This window comes from Dipodomys ordii, unplaced genomic scaffold (assembly GCF_000151885.1).
Source record: "Dipodomys ordii isolate 6190 unplaced genomic scaffold, Dord_2.0 Scaffold6, whole genome shotgun sequence".
NCBI classification, from domain to species: Eukaryota; Metazoa; Chordata; class Mammalia; order Rodentia; family Heteromyidae; genus Dipodomys; species Dipodomys ordii.
In genome coordinates, this window is record NW_012267222.1 from 15525178 (window position 1) to 15545080 (window position 19903).

A 19903-nucleotide genomic window follows, 5' to 3' on the forward strand; every position below is an offset into this window, starting at 1 on the left:
AGGAAGGAAGGAAGGAAGGAAGGAAGGAAGGAAGGAAGGAAGGAAGGAAGGAAGGAAGGAAGGAAGGAAGGAAGGAAGGAAATGAAGAAAATACAAGATCCACCTCTAAGGGGGGAGATGAGGATTAAATGAAAGGGTGGATAGGAAGAACCGGGCACCCATGCTATCAGGCAGGTTCGGGCACACTGTAGGTGGTCTATCTGTGTCAGCTTCTCAGGGGAAGCCAGGCCATGAGGATGAACAGATCGCTTCTTCATATCCCACCCCTCCTGTGGCCCCACACTGAGAGTCAGCTGGACCCCAATGGGCCTGGGGGAAGGGCCTGGAGTGCAAAGGCAAGAGAGAGACTTTCATGACTTATTGGGACACCGCTTGGCTTTCTGGGAAGATGGAGAAATAGCACATTCCTCCCGAAATAATTGTTCTGGAGCTATTTCCAGTAGCTCTTAGTGCCCAGGCCAGAAATGGCTAGTGATCTCGATGCCTGGGTACTGTCAGGACAAACAGCCCAGAGGCCCAACCCTCTGACTGGCTGCCTGCCTGCCTGCCTGCCTGCCTGCACGGCCCCCAGCCCAGAGCTGAACCAGGCCCTGGCTGTGAATACCACCTTTCTTGTTCACTCAGTATGCTGTTCTGTCTCCCAGGGAGAGCCCTTCCATCCTTTCTCTCCTCTCCCCGCCCAGCCACTGTGACACCTCCACGCCCTTGACTCTCAATGATTGCAGAGGGCTTCAACTGGAAGGGCTGGAAGGGCCCCTTATATGGGGGGGGGGGGAGCTGTCATCCTGCACTGGTCATTAGGAAACATCAGGTAAACCCAAATTGGAGGGTACTATCCTAAAACAAAGACAGGTGGAGCCAGGCAGTGGTGGTTCACACCTGTAATCCCAGCTGCTCAGGAGGCTGAGGTCTGAAGATAGAGGTTTGAAGCCAGCCTGGGGAGAAAAGTTCACCAAAGTCTTCTCTCCCATTAACCATCAAAAAGTCAGACGTGAAGGTATGGCCCAAGTGGCATAGTGCCAACCTTGAACAAAAAAAAGCTTGAAAGAGCTAGGTACCAGTGGCTCACACCTGTAATCCTAGCTACTCAGGAAGCTGAGATCTGAAGATTGTGGTTTGAAGCCAGCACAGGCAGAAGTCTGTGAGCCTCTTATCTCCAATTAACTGCCAAAAAAGCTGAAAGTGGAGCTATGGCTTAAAAGGTAGAGTGCTAGCCTTGAGTAAAAAAGCTCAGGGAGGGCTGGGAAGGTGGCTCAGTGGTAGAGTGCTTGCCTTGCATGCATAAGGCCCTGAGTTCGATTCCTCAGCACCACATAAACAAAAAGAAAAAAGCCAGAAGTGGCATTGTGGTTCAAGTGGTAGAGCACTCGCCTTGAGCTGAAGAGCTGAGGGACAGCGCCCAGGCCCAGAGTTCAAGCCCCACGACCAACAAAAAAAAAAAAAAGAGTCTCAAGCACTTTTGAGCAGGCTTTAATCCTCAGGCTCCTGGGTAGCTAAGATGACAGGAGTGGGTCTCCAACATCCAGCTTTCATTTAGGATTCTTGAAGTCAGATCAACTCAGTTACAGGGTTAGCTAGTCTCCATCCGGAGAACCACCAGTGCTCCAATCAAGGAAGGCAGGAAAAGTTCAGTGAGAATTCTTCCTTAGTGGATTGTAGGGCACAAAGTTAGCTGGCAGCGTAACAGAATCAGGAGTCATTGGATACTACTCTGACATGCATACAAGTCACTGTTGTGACTCAGCTAGTCACAACATCTCTCTTGAGCCTCAGTTTCCCCCATCTGTCAACTGGGAGTAATAGAATGCCTCCTTGGTTTGCAGTGGGAATTCAATGAGTGGATTCCTATGAGCACGGGCCCACAATGGCAGTGCCTGCAGGATTACGTGGAGGCCAGGATGCCTGCACAGTGGCCTTTCACTGTTTGTCCAGTCTGCTTTAGTCCTTTTACCATGAGATCTATCTGGCCTTTGTTGTTTCCTGGAGTCCCTGCTTCAAAGATAAATGAGGTTTTCAGAATATGATCTAGAACTTGAAGAAAAACAAGCTGCTGCCCCACCCCCTTTTTCTAGGGGGACCTCAAGTCTTCAACATTCTCATTCTTTATCTTTCTCTTCTTATGTGCTTTATGAAGAAGAGGGTATTGGAGCCTGGCACCAGCAGCTCACACCTGTAATCCTAGCTCTTCAGAGGGCTGAGATCTGAGGATCATGGTTCAAAGCCAGTCTGGGAAGAAAAGCCTGTGAAACTCTTTATTTTCAAGGAAGCTGCCAAAAGCCAGATATACAGTTATGGCTCAAGTGGTAGAGCACCAATTAAGTGGAAAAAGCTAAGGATAAGCACCCTTGCCCTGAGGTCAAGCCCCAGTGCCAGCACCAAAAACAAACAAACTATTAAGGGTATTGGTTTCTAACTTAAGAGTCCTTAGACCTAGCTGGAGGAGAGGGGAGTTGGGGTAGCACTAAAGTCTCTGGGGGGAGTTAGCAAGAAACTCAGATGAGCCTATCCACCTTTCTCCTCCCCAGGCCTGGGTGAGCAAGCTGCAGACACTATCCCATCTCAACCACAGGCTTGTTCAGCCCATCCAGAACCATGTCCAGACGCCAGATGAACAGCTCCAATTCTAACGAGCATTGTGTGCACCATCCCCGCTCTGCATCTTTTGCGCCCAGAGTTCCAGGCTGGGGCCCAAACCTCAGCTTAAACACCCACAAGAGTCCACAGACCCGCGTCTCGAGTGACTCGGAGTTCCGTAGTCACTCAGAGTGGTACCCCACGTCCTCCAGGATGCCCTCGGGGAAAAGCACAGAATCCAAGGGCGTGGACACAAGTCAGCTTGCAAAGGTCCCCACGGTGGCCAGGAGGCCCTCTTGTCATCAAAATGGCTCTCGTGTACTGTGTACAGATGGCCCATCTTGTCCCTCCAGCCCTTCCTTACTGGAGCAGCTTATCAAAGGCATCAACTATCTGGACCGATCCACAGGCATCTTCTCCAACAACCAATCAGCCCAAGCACTGAACTTGCCCAAGCTTGCAGCCACCTACCTGGAACGAGCTGCCAACTCCCTCTACCTGGACAACCTGGAAAACTCCTCGCCCCCCAGCTACACCAGCCACAGTGCTGGCCTGGGCCCTGACCACTCCCCGAGTAACACCTCCCTGGTGCCCTCTGCCAGGGAAAACACTACACTCCAGTTCCTGGGCGATTCCACTGGTGTGGGCAGTCAGCACCCATCCCTCCGCCCTGGGGGTATGTCACAGAGGTCAGAGGTCAAGCTGCCAGAGCTCCCTCTGTTTAGCAATGGGTTCCTTAACTTGAGTCGTCTGCCCAAGTTGTGGGAAGCCATGCGCTCTGGCATCAATGCCTCAGAACCCATCTCCAAACCTCCTAACTGGTGGTGACACAGACACCTGGCTTATGCAATGGGCACATGTCCATCTGGCTGCAGCATGGAAAATAAATTTGTCTGTGGCAGATGTTTCTTCTGAGGCTCTGATGGGGACAATGGTCATGAAATAGGGGAATTCAGAATCAAGGGCCTCTGGTGAGAACTGAGGGAGTGATGTGGGCTGGGTGGTAGCAGGGAGGGATGGGCACAGGGGCTAAAGGAACAAGTCTTGCCTTGGCTTTCAAATGCTCTCCTGCCTTTGTAACATGAGCCAGGGGTCTGATTTTTTTTTTTAATGAAGTGGAGTTGCCCAGGTTGGCCTTGAATTCTGAACTTGAATCCTTCACTAGACTGACACGTATGTGCAATGATATCCAGCTCTGAAATATTGCTTATTTATTTATTTTTATTTAATTTTGCCAGTCCTGGGGCATTATCCTTGAGCCTCTTTGTGCTCAAGGCTAGCACTCTACTACTTGGCCACAGTGCCACTTCTGGCTTTTTCTGAGTAGTTTATTAGAGATAAGAGTCTGTGGACTTTTCTGTCTTGGCTGATTTTTGAACCATGATCTCAGCTTCCTGAGTAGCTAGGATTATAGGCGTGAGCCACTGGAGCCCAGTTTATTTAGTTCTTTTTGTGCTTATACTCAGGGCCTTATGCTCTCACTTGGCTTTTTTCCCCCTTGGCTCAAGGCTGGTGCTCTACCACTTGAGCTACAGATCCACTACCCTGGCTCTAGACTCTTGACATTTCCTGTGTCAGCAACAAAATTGAAATTATCCTGACACTCTGTGGGTTGAACAAAAGTATTTTAAAAATATTATTATTATTATTAAACTATCAGTCTCAGTTTCCCATATGAAGAAACAGACTGGTTGTTCATTTCTAATTTCTGCCCATACAGCCTCCTTTTTTAGGATGGCTGATTTTGATACTATATCATGTGAACAGAAATGTAATAAAATAATAATAGCAACAACAAAGTAGTGAAAGCACTCATACAGCTCTTATTACACATCAGAAACTGCTCTACTTTTTTTTTGAGGTAGTATTACTGAGTAGCCCAGGCTTGCCTCAAACTTAAGGTCTTCCTGCCTGAGTGATGGATGAGATTACAGGCTTGTGCCACCATTGGCTCTACAGTACCACTCTTCTAAAGATGTGGTTTTAGGAAGGCACCAGTGGTTCATATTTGTAATTCCAGCAACTCAGGAGGCTGAGATCTGAGAATCATGGTTTGAAGCCAGCCTGAAGGGAAAGTCAATGAGATTCTTATCTCCAATTAACCAGCAAAAAGCTGGTAGCTTAGTGGCAGAGTGCTTGCCTAGCATGCCTGAAGCCATGGATTCAATTCCTCAATACCACATAAACAGAAAACACCTGAAATGACACTGTGGCTCAAGTGGTAGAGTGTTAGCCTTGAGCAAAAGAAGCTCAGGGACAGATCCCAGGCCCTGAGTTCAAGCCCTGGGATTGGTGGGGGAAAAAATATCTGTTCAGGGCCTAGAATAGGCACAAAGAGTTCCTGGATGGCAACTGTGGAATGGCGCTGGCCTTCAGATAATGCAGTGATGGGTTAATGCAAATGGTTGCCAGTTTGGGGATAGTCTTTCCTGGGGCTCTGTGAAGACAGAAGGTCTCTGAGCCTGATGAGATTTGAAAGGTCACAAAGAGGTGGTTCCCATATCCCACTTCCTTGAGTTGTTTTTTTTTTTGGTCTGGTTGTGGGGCCTGAACTCTGGGCCTGGGCACTGTCCCTCAGCTCTTCAGCTCAAGGCTAGCACTCTACCACTTGAACCACAATGCCACTTCTGGCTTTTTTCTTTTTGTTTATGTGGTGCTGAGGAATCGAACCCAGGGCCTCATGCATGCAAGGCAAGTGCTCTACCACTGAGCCACCTTCCCAGCCCCATCCTTGAGTTTCTTACTGCAAATGTCTGGGAAAATATTCCCTGGGCCACTGAGGATTCAGAAACAAAACAGATCAAAGTGCTAGGAAATTAGACCCCAAAGATACTCTACTACCCACAGTCCTGCTAGTTGAGGAACTCTGCTGACCAGAATTCCAGCTTAGCTCTGACACTGGCTTGCTCTGAGGCCTTGGATGCATTGTTGCCATTTTCAGCCTCTGTTTTTCCCTCTCTAGCACAGGTGTAATAACTTTGATGATCCTTGTATTCTGAAGTCCCAGACTAGGTCTGGAGCCTCCCTAGCTGAGAACTGAGCATGCTCCACTCTGGCTCCTGCCTACCAGCTACCTTCCCAAGATGCCCAGGGACTGTGGCAGGCCTCAAGGGCTGTGAAATGTGTGATTAGGGACTTGACATACAGTCCCTGCTATTGGAGCTGTCCTGTCTCCTTGGCAGTGTGGAACACAGCTGACCTTGAGATAATGTAGAACCTGGAGGCCCAGGGTATTGTGGCCTGGTCCTGGTGCCAAGAAGAGAAAGTGACAGACTTGAGTAACTCTGCTATAGGGTAACTCGGGCAGAAGGAGGAAAAGGGCCACTAAAACTCCTGATTCATTGAATTCACCCCACTGCTGCTCCAACTCAGAAGCCAAGGGAGACTCTTCATGGGTCTAGAGCTCAGCAGCCAGCACATACAGGTCTTTGCCTGTCCCCCTTGCCCTTTGCTGTTGCTTGGCTTTTTCATTCAAGGCTGGCATTCTATCATGTGAGCCATACCTCTACTTCTGACTTTTTCCTGGTTAATTGGAGATGAGTCCCATGGATTTTCTTCCCAGGCTGGTTTTGAATGGAAAGTCTCATATCTCAGACTCCTGACTAGCTGGAATTATAGGTGTGGGTCAGGAACAGCTGGCTCTGACTTGACTCTTTAAGGCAAGTCCTGCTGTCATGATTTTACAGTGGAGGAAACAGGCACAGCGAGGTCAGGTGTAATAATCATAGAGAAGCGTCCAGAACATCATCTTCAAAAAACTGGTTGTCATGACCTGGCATTGGTGGCTCACATCTATAATCCTAGCTGGTCAAGAGGCTGAGATCTACGGATCCCAGTTCAAAGCCAGCCTAAGCAGAAAAGTTCTAAAACTCATCTCCAATTAATCACAGAAAAATCTGGAAGTGAAGCTATGGCTCAAGTGGTAGAGGGCCAAGTCTTGAGGTAAAAAGCTAAGCAAGAGTATAAGGCCATAGTACCAGCATAAAAATTAGATAATAAAACTAATTTTAAAATAAAAAGATCTAGAGAGACTAAAAGAAGTATTTGTGGAAATAAATGATCATTATTATTAGTTATTAGCAGAGCTGGGATTCTAAATTGGGACTATGACTCTCAGCCAATTCCCCTTCCATCTAAAGAGTAGTTTCTTAATAGCTATTAGTGGATTCCAAGAGGAAGAAGAGGAAAACTTGGCTTCCAGGAGTTATATGCAAGCTGGGTGCCAGAGGCTCATGCCTGTAATCCTAGCTACTTAAGAGGCTGAGATCTGAGGATTGTGGTTCAAAGCTAACCTGAGAAGGAAAGGCTATGATGTGAGACTCTTATCACCAATTAAGCACCAGAAAACCGGAAGTGGTTCTGTGGCTCAAAGTGGTAGAGCACTAGCCTTGAGCAGAAGAAGCTCAGGGATGGCACCTAGTCCCTGAGTTCAAGCCTAATGACCCAGGGGGGCAAAGTTAAATGCAGAGTAGGTCCTCAGTGATTATCTTTATGATGACAATATCTTGAGTATGGTAGGAATTCTGTAAATGTACACAGTCGTGTTCCACATACCCTACACGTTATTATAGAGCCCAGTACATAAGGTTTGCCCATTGGTTAGAAATTGGATTGTGAAGCTAGGTGCTAGTGGCTCATGCTATAATCCTAGCTACTCAGGAGACTGAGATCTGAGGATCATGATTCAATCAGCCTGGGCAAACTAACTCCATGAGACTTTTACTTCCAATTAACCACCAGAAAATAAGAAGTAGGGCTGTCTCTCAAGTGGTAGAGCACTTGCCTTGAGCTGAAGAGTTTAGGGACAGTGTTCAAGCCCCACGACCAACCAAAAAAAAAAAAGAAAAGAAATTGGATTATGTCTAGCCTGGCATCTGTGGTTAATGCCTGTAATCCTAGCTACTCAGGAGGCTGAGATCTGAAGACTGCAGTTTGTGAGACTCTTATCTCCAATTAATCTTAAAAAAAAAACAAAAACAAAACTAGAAATGGACCTGTAGCTCTAGAAGTAGAGTGCTAACCTTGAATGGAAAATCTCAGGAACAGCTCCCAGGCTCTGAAGTCAAGCCCCAGGCCTGGTATATGCATGTACATGTGTGCGCACATGCACATGCACACGTACACACACAAATTAGATTGTGTCCTGTAAGGACAGGATCTACCCTTAGCCCAAACTATTGTCTAGTATGGTTAATCATTGCTTACAAATTCTATGCACAAGTTACTGAGTTGGAGTACAGAGAAAACCTGTTAAATAGAAAAGGTTCCCTTCTCAATGTGGCCATATCAAGGCCCTAGGAAGTCCCCCAAGCCCACAGTTCAAGCCATGCATCTGTCTGGTCTGTATAAACAGGAAGTGGTGTGCCTCTGTGGAACAATGCTACAGCCTTCTGAACTGTCTCACTGTGTACAGAAGCAGCCGTGGCTGGCAGTGGCCAAGTAAAATCCTTTACACTTACACAATTGTCTCAGACACTGTGTGCAGACCTAATAGAATCAGCTCTCAGCCTTCTCTCACCTTGCTAGGCTAAGCTTTAGTAGCCCATTTATCAGGAGGGAACTTGAGGCACAGAGCAAGAAAGTAATTTACCTCAAACTTTTTCAGTTGGTCAGTGGCAGAACTAGAATTCCAATCCAGGGTTCTGACCCACAACCAAAGCTCTTTCCATCTTTCCATACAAAATGCAATTGTGTGTGTGTGTGTGTGTGTGTGTGTGTGTGTGTGCCAGTCCTGGGGCTTGAACTCAGGGCCTGGGCACTGTCCCTGAGCTGCTTTTGCTCAAGGCAAAGCCATGTTCTACCACCTGAGCCACAGCAATACTTCAGCTTTTTTCAGTAGTTTATTGGAGATAAGAGTTCTCATGGAAGCCAGGCGCTGGTGGCTCACACCTGTAATCCTAGCTACTCAGGAGGCTGAGATCTGAGGATCACCGTTCAAAGCCAGCTCAGGCAGGAAACTCTGTGACACTCTTATCTCCAATAAACCACTAGCTCAAGTGGTAGAGTACTCTCCTTGAGCTGAAGAATTCAGAGACAGTGCCCAGGCCCAGAGTTCAAGTCCCATGACTGACAAAAACAAAACAAAACAAAAACAAAGAGTTCTCATAGACTTTCTTGCAAGGGCTCTCATCTCAAATCTCAGCCTCCTGAGTAGTTAGAATTACAGACATGAGCCACCAGTTCCAGGCTCCAAAATGCAATTTCTTAAAGTTTATTCAGTGGATTCCAAGAGTAAGAGGGGTAAAACTTGGCCTTCAAAATATGCAGTAAATTAGGCAAAGTAAGAATAGTGTTTAACTTGGAGATTTGGGATGCCAGTCAGTACCAGGTCTTTAAGGAAAAGGGGCTCAAAATTGGTATAAGATGTTTTCCAGAAGTAAAAAGGGATAAATTTCCTTGAAGACCAGCAGTGATCTATTATTCAGTCTAATGGTTAATCCCTCATTCAGTTTTGCTTGCATAAGGGCAATATATTGTAGCCTTTTTAAAAAAGATAGTCTGGCCAGGCCCTGGTGTTTCAAGTCTGTAATCTGAGCTACTCAGGAGGCTGAAATCTAAAGATCCAAGTTCAAAGCCAGCCCAGACATAAAGGACTGTAAGACTTTTATCTCCAGTTAACCAGCAAACAGTAGAAATAGAGATGTGGTTCAAGTGGTAGAAAGCCAGACTTGTGTGAAAAAGCCAAATGAGAAGGTGAGGACCTGAATTTCAAGCCCCACTACTGGAAAGAAAAAAAAAACCGGAAAGATAGTCTGATACTATTTTAGAAAACAAATGCAGACTCTTGAGTTAACAAGGACTATGTGCAAAAGATGCACATATCCTATTCTTGATCCTTACTTCACCCCCCACCTTTGTTCATAGCCTATCTACTCCTCTAATCTTCACCTGACCCCATCCCTCTCTTATTCCCCAGCCCTTTTTATCCCTTCCTCCTCTCATCTACTGACCCATCATTAGTTCTGTTTATTCTACATAAGAAACAAAGTAGGAATGGGCCGCCTGCTCCTCCATTCCATCCAAAATTGTGCCCATACTGCCTGCTCTCTTTGGGGTTGAAACCTGTTGGGGGAAGAGGGGGATTAAATAACCCCCAGGCCTTGCTGGGCCTGAGCTGGTCACAGGATTTGAAGCAAACTTTTGGACCCCTCCCACCAGGGCAGGAATTTCTAGTGAACAATTGAACAAAGCCGGGAACTTGGAGGGAGAAGGCACAGGACATTCCAGAAGGATTTCTCTCAAGCTGTAAAAGACAACACACAGGAACAGTGCAGAAAGCTCATGGTCTCGGAAAGAAAAGCATGAAAGAGACGGAAAATCTAAGCAAGAGGAAGGGCAGTGCAGGCTGGAGGAAGAAACAGGGACCTGAGGGTCAAGAGGTCATCAAGGGAGCCCCTTGCCCCTGCTGAGGCCTCTCCATCTCACTGGCTAAAGATTTGTGCTCCTTAAAGAAGGGAGCATCAGAAACAAACATGAGAATTCACACAGAGAGTTCCCAGCAATGCTTTGTCCATCACAAAGACCTGACATAGATTTAATAGCCCCAAACAGGAGAAGGTTTGTGAATCATGCAGTATCAATATAACATAATTGTTAGCCCGGTGCTGGTGGCTCATGCCTGGAATCCTAGCTATCTTAGGAGGCTGAGATTTGAGGATCAATCACAGTTCAAAGCCAGCCCAGGTAGGAAAGTTCATGAGACTCTTATCTCCAATTAACCACCCAAAAATCAGAAATAGAGCTGTGGCTCAAAGTGGTACAGAGTGCTAGATTAGAGCAAAAAAAGCTCAGGGACAGCACCCAGGCCCTGAGTTCAAGCCCAATGATCAACAATAAAAACAAACAAATATATAATTGTTAGAGATAGCATGGACTGCCAAGCATTGTCAGCTACTGTAATCCTAGCTACTCAGGAGGCCGAGATCAGGAGAATTCGGAACCTTCAGCCCAGGCAGAAAAGTCCTAAAAAAGTCCATCTCCAAATTAACCAGCAAAAACTGGACACTAGGTGGCTTGCTCATGCCGGTAAGACTAGCTATTCATGGGGCTGAGAACTGAGGAGAAAAGTCATGTCAGAATAACTAGCACAAAGCCAGAAGGGAAGCTGTGGTTCAAGTGGTAGAGCACCAGCCTTGAGTAAAAAGGTAAGTGAGAGCACAAGACCCTGAGTTCAAGCTCTAGTACCAGGAAAAAGAAAAAGCAAGGACCAATGTTAGTGCTATCCAAAGTTGCTAGGCCACAGTTTATCAACAGACACGATCTGCAATCAAGAGCTTCTGCCAGGTCATAAATCTATGACTGCTTTCAATAGGAATCCAGAATTGTTAGAAAACGGACAGCTGGGTCTAAGCTGTATTCTGGGTGCCATGATTGATTTACACACCACAGCAAAATGCTCCTTATCTCAGACAGCTAATAAAGAGTTTGGGGACTGGCACAGATGCTTTTTCTTTTTTTCTTTTTTTTGGTTGTGGGGCTTGAACTCTGGGCCTCGGTGCTATCCCTGGGCTCTTCAGTGCTCTGGACAAGCTCTACCACTGAGCCACAGGCCCACTTCCAGTTTTCTGGTGGTTAATTAGCTTAAAGAGTCTCACGGCCTTTCCTGCCTGGGCTGGCTTTGAACTGTGATCCTCAGATTTCAGACTCCTGAGTAGCTAGGATTACAGGCCTGAGCCACCGGTGCCCTGCAACAGATGCACTGTCCCTCAACTCTTCAGCTCAAGGCTAGCGCCCTACCAGTTGAGTCACAGAGCCACTTCTAGCTTTTTCCTGATTATGTGGTACTGAGGAATCAAATCTAGGGCCTCATGCATGTGAGGCAAGTACTCTATCACTGAGCCAATTTCCCAGCCAGCAGATGCATTTTTAAATAGTCCTGATCTTTACTAATGAGCAGAGCTGTGTTTGTGAAAACCACATTAAATGAGAAAAACAAGACATCAAATCCTCCGAATGCTCTGGCACATTTCTACATGGAAGAAGGAAGGGACATGGATATTCGTGGAGTTCCAATCATGTACTCCCATACAGAAGCCTTCCAAGCTGGAGCAGGAGTTCACTGGGAATGTGAAGGGGTGTATAGGAGCCTGCAGTATTCCAGCCTGGCTGGAGAGGAGTGGGTGTGGAGGGTCAAGGGTGACAAATACCTATTATAAAGACGGCATGTGCTCAGCTCAGCAGCCAGGCTCTGGGGGTAGCCTTTGCTAGGCATGTTATAGGAATCACAAGTCTTGTGAGATGTTTGATGTTTCCTTGTAAACAAGTGGGGTCTGTCCTCAATGAAAATGGAGATTAAACAGTGACCTCACTCAAAGCCTCTTCACTTTTCTGTGTCACTGTTCCATTAGACAGTCAAAGCATGGAAAAGAGTGTGGGAGCCGTATACTTCTTTGCCCAGAGACTCTCTTTTCCAAGGAGTATGTTGGAGGGCAGATCTGCCTAAGGCCCCCTGGGGCTCAAGGTGAAACTGATCTTAGCTGATGACGGGAAGAGGTTAGGAGAGGCCAGGGGCCCAAGTCCAAGATCATTTGCAGAAGATTCACACTTTTGCTAGAGCTGGGAGGAAACACTTTTGCCCAGGCAGAACTAAGAATCACAGGGAGGGTGCAGAGGTGATGGAGAATGTGGGTTCTGGAATCAACCAGATGTGGATCTGAATTCCTGTTCTACCTTTTCCTGGTTGACTGACCTGGGCAAGCCATTTGGTCCATTAGGCCTCAATCTCCTCATGTAGAAAAGAGGTCAATAACATATACATCCTTATCCACTACCCAGGACCATGGCAGTGGCCAAATGAGATTCAGTATTAATCAATTTGCAGGGGCAGGGGGCAGGGGTGGGGTGGGGGAGAAGGTTCTCTTTGCCTCAAAAACAAATCCAAATGGCTCAGGCTTATAATCTTAGCTACTCAGGAGGCTAAGATCTGAGGATCATGGTTTGAAGCTGGTCTAGGCAGGAAAGTCTACTGAAATTCTTCTTTCTAATGAAGCAACCACAAAGCTTAAGTGGAGCTGTGGTTCAAGTGGTAGAGCCCTAGCTTTGAGTGAAAAAGCTCAGGAACAGTGCCCAGGCCTGAGTTCTCTCTCTTTCCCTTCCCCCCTTACACACACACATACACACACACACAAACACACACACACACATACACACATCCAAAGCCTTGAATGTCAGTGGTTCACATCTCTATCTATTTAGAAAGCTAAGATCTGAAGGACCTGTCAGCCCAGGCAGAAAAGTCCATGAGGCTCCATATCAAAAAATAACCAGAAAAAAGCCAGGATGAAGGTGTGTCTCAAGTGTTAGAGAGACAAGCAAGCATGCTAAGCAAGCGGGAGACCCCTGAGTTCAAGCCTTGGTAGCAAGGGAAAAAAAAAGGACATGGATGCTTAGTGCCAGTCCCTTGAGTAAACTATGCCCACTTTGGGCTAGGCATTGTGCCCTTCACATGGAATATAATTAGGAAAAAGATAGAAACATCTTGGGCACAAGTAGTTCACTCCTATAATCCTAGCTAAGAGGGAGTCTGAAAACAGGAGGATCAGGGGCAAGCTTAGCACAGACAGAAAAGGTCACTAGACTCTATCTCCATGAAAGGGAAACTAGACATGGTGGCACATGTTTGTCATTCTAGAAATGATGGAAAGCTCATTGTAAGTGGATTGTGGCTAAGGTGTACATTCAGGTGGGAGAGGAGACTCTATCTCAAAAATAACCAGCAGCTGGGCGCCGGTGGCTCACACCTGTAATCCTAGCTACTCAGGAGGCGGAGATCTGAGGATCGTGGTTCAAAGCCAGCCTGGGCAGGAAAGTCTGTGAGACTCTTATCTCCAATAAACCACTAAAAAACCGGAACTGGAGCTGTGGCTCAAGTGGTAGAGTGCTTGCCTTGAGCTGAAGATCGCAGGGACCTCACCCAAGCTCAGAGTTCAAGCCCCTCAACTGACCAAAAAATAATAATAATAATAACCAGCAAAAAATAAGGCTGGGCTGGGAGCTAGTAGCTCATGCCTGTAATCCTAGCTACTCAGGAAGCTGAGATCTGAGGCTCAAGGTTCAAAGCCAACCTGGGCAGGAGAGTCCAAGAGACTCTTATCTCCAATTAACCACCAGAAAACCGGAAGTGGCGCTGAGGCTCAAGTGGTAGAGCGCTCCCCTTGGGCTGAAGAGTATAGGGCCAGCACGGAGGCTGAGAGTTCAAGCCCCATGACCAACAAAAAAAATGATAGGGCTGGAGGTATGGCTCAAAGGAAGCATGAGGTTCTGAGTTCAAATCCCAGTACTAGAAAAAATAGTAAGTCATTCTCCAGGATAACATAATTATCAAAAAATACTGAGAATACTGGGCACTGATGGCTCACATTTGTAATCCTAGCTATTCAAGAGGCTGAGATCTGAAAATCATGGTTCCAAGTCATCTAGACAAAAAAAGTTCCTGGGACTTTTTTTTTGTCGGTTGTGGGGCTTGAACTCTGGGTCTGGGTGCTGTCCCTCAGCTCTTTAGCTCAAGGCGAGCGCTCTACAACTTGACCCACAGTGCCACTTCTGGTTTTCTGGTGGTTTATTGGAGATAAGAGTTTTATGGACTTTCCTTCCTGGGTTGGCTTTGAACTGCGATCCTCAGACCTCAGCCCCCTGTGTAGCTAGCATCTCAGGCATGAGCCACCAATGTCCGGCATTCCCCGAGACTTTTATCTACAACTAATCACCAAAAAGCCAGAAATGGAGCTGTGGCTCAAGTGATAGAATACTAGCTCTGAGCAAAAAAGCTCAGGGATAGTGCCCAGGCTCTGAGTTCAAGGCCCAGGAACAGCATGTATGTGCACACAGACACAGACACAGACACACACGGACACACACAGACACACAGACAAACACACAAATGCTGAGAGAGTTAGGGGAGGCAGATTAGGAAAGTTAGATAGGCAGAAACAAAAGAATGTGACATCAGGAGAGGCTCCTTCAGGGACGTGCTATCTGAGAGGAAAGGGAACATGGCAAGTGTCAGGTGGGAAAAGTGTTCAAGGAACAGGAATTTCCGCACATGAACAAAGACCACTGTAAGGGAGGAAGAGCTGGAGAGATAGACAGGCCCAGGTCTTGCCAGGCTTATGGGTCCCTCCTTCTACTCATGGAACTTTCACTATCTCTTTAGAATGAAATAATGTCCTCTCCTCTTTTTCCTCTTCTCCTGAGCTGCATTATTCTTATTATTTTTTAATCTTCATTTTTGTGCCAGTGATGTGGCTTAAACTCGGGACCTTATGCTCTTTGCTTAGCTTTTTCACTCAAGGATGACATTCTACCACTTGTGCCACATTTCCAATTCCAGCGTTTTGCTGACTAATTGAAGCTAAGAGTCTCAAAGACGTTCCTGCTCAGGTTGGCTTTGAACCACGATCCTCTGATCCTAGCTTCTTGAGTGGCTGGGATTATAGGCCTCGTTTCCCTTCTCTCATCCCTGCTCCCTTTCACATCCACTCCAGCTCCAAAGATGTATCGTCACTCTGCCAGCACAACTGACTACATAGATGTGGAAACAATGACTACTGACTCAATACTGAAAGAATGCCGGGTACAGCCGCCCATACTGTGCCCTTGCTCATATTACTGAAAGGCAGATGTATCCCACAGCGTGACACATTACAGCTCCCATCTTGGGATGTGCTTGGCACATCCTTACTCAGTGGACAACCTACTCCACTCTCCACTGCTGTCTTGAATGAATGAATGAGCAAAAATATGAATAAATGGGTAGCTCTGAGACAGAGAAAAGACATAGAATAGGAGAACTCAGGAGAAAATAGCTGTCCTGCAAATTTGGGGCTTTCTCTCTCTCTCTCTTTCTTTTTTCTTTTTCTTTCTTTCTTTGCCAGTCCAGGGGCTTAAACTCATGGCTGGACACTGTCCCTGAGCTTCTCTGTGCTCAAGGCTAGCACTCTACCACTTGAGCCACAGCACCACTTCCAGCTTTTTCTGTTTATGTGGTACTGAGGAATTAAACCCAGGGCTTCATGCATGCTAGGTAAACACTCTACTAGTAAGCCACATTCCCAGCCCTCCCTTCCTTCCCTCCTTCCCTTCCTTCCTTCCTTCCTTTTTTTTTTCTTTTGTGCAGATCCTGGAGCTTGAACTCAGGGCCCGGGCAATATTTCTTAGCTTTTTTGCTCAAGGCTAGACCTTGGCTCACAGCTCTTCTGATTTTTTTTGTTTTGTTTTTGGTAGTTAATTGGAGATAAGAGTCTCAGTGGCAGCCGGGCACTGGTGGCTCATGCCTGTAATCCTAGCTACTCAGGAGGCTGAGATCTGAGGATCGCGGTTCAAAGCCAGCCCGGGCAGGAGAGACCATGAGACTCCTATCTCCAATAAACCACCAGAAAACCAGAAGTGGCGCTGTAGCTCAAGTGGTAGAGCGCTCGCCTTGAGCTGAAGAGCTGAGGGACAGTGCCCAGGCCCAGAGTTCAAGCCCCACGGCCAACCAAAAAAAAAAAAAAAAGAGTCTCAGTGGCTGGGCACTAGTGACCCAAACCTGTAATCCTAGCTACTTAGGAGGCTGAGATCTGAGATCATGGTTTGAAGCCAGCTCAGGTAGAAAAGTCCCCGTGAGACTCTTAGCTCCAATTAACCATTCAAAAACTGAAGTGGAGCTGTGGCTCAAGTGGTAGAGCGCTAGCCTTGAGCACAAAGAGCCTCAGGGACAGTTCCCAGGCCCAGAGTTCAAGCCTCACAACTGAAAAAAAAAAAAAGTCTCACAAACTTTTCTGCCAGGGGTGGCTTCAAACCAGGATCCTCAGCTCTCAGCCTCTTGAGTAGCTAAGATTTTAGATATGAGCTACTAGTGCCTGGCTGCCTCTCCAATTTCTTGTAGTTCCTCCTCACCTAAGGAACCTCAGCTTAAGTAGCTCCTGTTGAAAGATCTCTAAGCCACAGATACATGCGGTGCAGTTACAGTTGCCTGGTAGGTTCAGAACAGCCTAGAAGGCTCTGCTTTGCTCCTTTTCTAAGCTATGTGATGAGACAGCTGGGTCTTAGGCAGGGCAACCTGACAGCATTTATTAAAAATACTCAGCATGCAAAATACAATTTAGCCAGCCAAATCTCTCAGTGGATGGAGAGAACAGAGACTAAATAGGTGGATGACCAGTCCCCATGTGGGTGGGGCTTTTCTGGAGGGCTTACTAGACAAGCCATATTTTCCTGCTCTCTGGGTCAGCCAGGCTTTCTTCAGACCCCAGGCAGCTTTCCTCAAGCTCTTTTAGAAAGCAAGACCTACTAGGGCTTGATTAATTTTGGACCAAATATCTACAAAGGATTGCTTGTTCTTCTCTTCCCTTTGCTCATGAGCAAACCATACCCCCCTTCACCCCCCTCCCCCCCACCCAAAAGCCAAATCTCTGTGCCTTAAATGGCCTGAGGTAGAGAACAGACATGAAATGGGATTTGTCATGGTACTAACCCTCCACACATAGGCAAGGCCTTGGAAAAATCCTGCCACTAGGCTGGCTACTTGCCAACTCTGAAGTCAGCAGGGTTTTGAAGCCTTTTTCATCAGACAGGGAGTTCCTGAGCAGCCCACGGCTGAACTCCCCCATCAGGCTGGAAATCCTGAGGTGGGAGCTGTGTTTCACCATTGGACAGGAAACAACACGTTGGATGCTGAGGCCGCTTGGCCACCGGACTTGAGCTTCCTGAGGGTCAACTTGTTTCTCTCTTAGATTGGCAGTGCACCTAGAAATCACAACAAGAAGCCAAGTGTGGTGGTGCATACATGTAACCCTAGCCTTTGGGAGGCTGAGGCAGGAGGGTGATGGGTTTGGAGTCAGCCCCTGCACTGCATAGTGAGATGCTGCCTCAAAACAAAAGAAAACAAAAAACAGCTCACTAAAGCAAACAAACAAAAAGCAGCAACAATAACAACAACAAGGGAATAGCCACCACTTATTGAGTGCTTACCATAATGTTTCTCACCCTCTGTCTCACACAAGTAATCCTTGCTTATCAGGAGACTGAGATCTGAGGATTGTGATTCCAAGCCAGCAAGAAAGTGGGGTAGGAAAGTCTGTGAGACTCTTATTTCCAATTAACCACCAAAAAGCCCGACGAGGAACTGTGGCTCAAGTAGTAGAGTAGAGAAAGCCAAGCAAGCGCAAAAGGTCCTGGGTTCTTACACGTGCACACATGGGGACACACACAACACACAGAGTATCTCCATATGTTCCTGAGGAGACTGGGGCATGGAAGTTGATTATTTTATCTGGTCTTGCACAGACTGATGGCAGAGGCAGGATTCTCTGTTAGACTGAGAACTACATGAGGCCAGGGGCTATGTCCTCCTCCATTCCCTCTATCAGATTAGAGTCTAGGAGGGTGACGATTGGCCATGCTATCTCTGCCAGCCCCAATTTCCTCCCTAGAGCAAGAGACAGACCTTATTCGGTGCAGTGCTTAGAGTCTGGGTCAAGGCCAGGGAGCTGACCAAACCACTTTGGAGGCAGTTTCTGCTTCTCACAGCTTTGAGTTCCTCCCCCAGAAATACACCCACAGAGCGGAGAACAACCCACTCCTTTAGAACTGAGCATCTATGGGGCTGGGAGTCAGTGTATTCCCAATCCCCCAAGTGCCTGGCCCCTATCACAGAGAGCATGCCTTCCGCAGCCAAGCTTGGTGCCGCCCAGTGAGCTGGGCATTTCCTTTTGTCCACAGCCCACCTCACTTCTGGCCGCCAATCTAGCCAGGAGTCTCTGGAACCTAGCAACTCTCAGTAAAACAATGGAAACTTGGGTTTTTATTTTCCTCCCTCTATCATTACTCAAAAGTTTTCTCTTAAAGCCACACATACACACACACACACACACACACACACACACACACGTGCATGCGCGCAGGCATGTACTCACATGCACACATACACATTTTACCTTCACTTATTAGCTTGGGGGCTGCCTGGAAATTTTCAGGCAGAAGATCAGACTTGGGTACAGGCAGTGGAAAGGCCCCCAGGCTGCTGTGACTTCCTGTCCACTGTGTCAATGGTGGATCATCAGCTGTGATTTACCACAGGAAGATCTGCAATGCGTTGGCAGGGTCTATGACAAGGCTGGGAACTAGAGCTTATGTGCTTCTGGCTCTAAGGCTGTGTGTGACCAGTAGGACATGGAGCAGGGCTAGGAGGACAACTGTTGAGTACAGAGTGGAGGCAATGACATTATTGGGTAAGAAAGACATAGCCAAGCGCCAGTGGCTCACACCTGTAATCCTAGCTACTCAGGAAGCTGAGATCATGGTTCTAAGCTAGCCAGGGCAGGAAAGTCCCTGAGACTCTTATCTCCAATTAATCACCCAAAAGCTGGAAGTGGAGCTGTGGCTCAAGTGGTAGAGCCCCATCTTTAAGTGAAAAAGGCTAAGATACAGAGCCTAGGCCCTGAGTTCAAGCCCCAGTACCAGCAGAAAGAAGGATGGAAGGAAGGAAGGAGGGAGAGAGAAAGTAAGAAGTGAAAATGTAAATTCTATGAAGTGGTCTAGCATGTGACTTGTGAGTGTGTGGACAATGTATGTGTGTGAAATCACCTGTCTATGCTTTGTGTCTTGTTGGGACATTGAGTGGGTGAGAACCTGAATGTGTAGGTGAGCAGCAGAGTGTGTGTGAAGATCGTGAAGATTTGGAGGTGCCCTCGGTGTCCTTGGAAGAAGTTTGGTTGCAGGGATGTGAACTTGTTCCTGGAGGAGGCAGGCTTTCGGAGGAGGAAAGCTGAGTGTGGGGGCTGGGGATTTGGCTCCATGTAGGACACGGTCTGGCCTTGCACGAGATTAATCCCCAGCACGACAAAAAAGTTATACTAAGAAACAAAGTTGAAGCTGGTACCCAACAGAGCACACAATTAAAGCAGATGCAATCCAGCGTGAGTGTCCTTGTGAGTCAAAGTGGGGAAGGGCGTCCAGCCTGCGTCTGAAAGGGGGTCCTGGAAATCTTCCCGCTCGCGTGCAGGCGTGGGAGAGCGGTTTCAGGAGTGTGAAAGTTGGGGGGCCACGTTGCATGCTTGGGGTCCAGCTGGAGCTGACAGCCCGGGCCTAGTCTCAACCCACATGCCAGGCTGCTGCTCCCGCGGAGGGGGTTGGGGACCCGAACAAAGGCCCAGTCTGCTGCGCCGCCGCCGGCTTTAGCGAGCCCAGCCCGAGGTTCGTGGGCGTGGCCTGAGCCGAGGGGGCGTGGCAAAAATTCGAGGGGAGGAGCCTGGTGGTCTGGAACCTGGCTCTCGGGGGCGGGGCTTGGGCCTGAGAAGGCGGGCAGGAGCTCGGTGGGGGCGGGGCGGGGCCATCTGGAAAGGGCTGGGGG

General features: G+C 47.6%; 1 protein-coding gene across 1 annotated transcript; it reads left to right on the forward strand.

Annotated features, from left to right (window-relative positions):
- The first annotated feature begins 2592 nt into the window (after window positions 1-2592).
- Window positions 2593-3402, forward strand: LOC105997948. The gene has a single exon (XM_013032533.1). It carries the CDS (start codon window positions 2593-2595, stop codon window positions 3400-3402), a length of 810 nt encoding a protein of 269 aa, XP_012887987.1.
- The last annotated feature ends 16501 nt before the right edge of the window (window positions 3403-19903 follow it).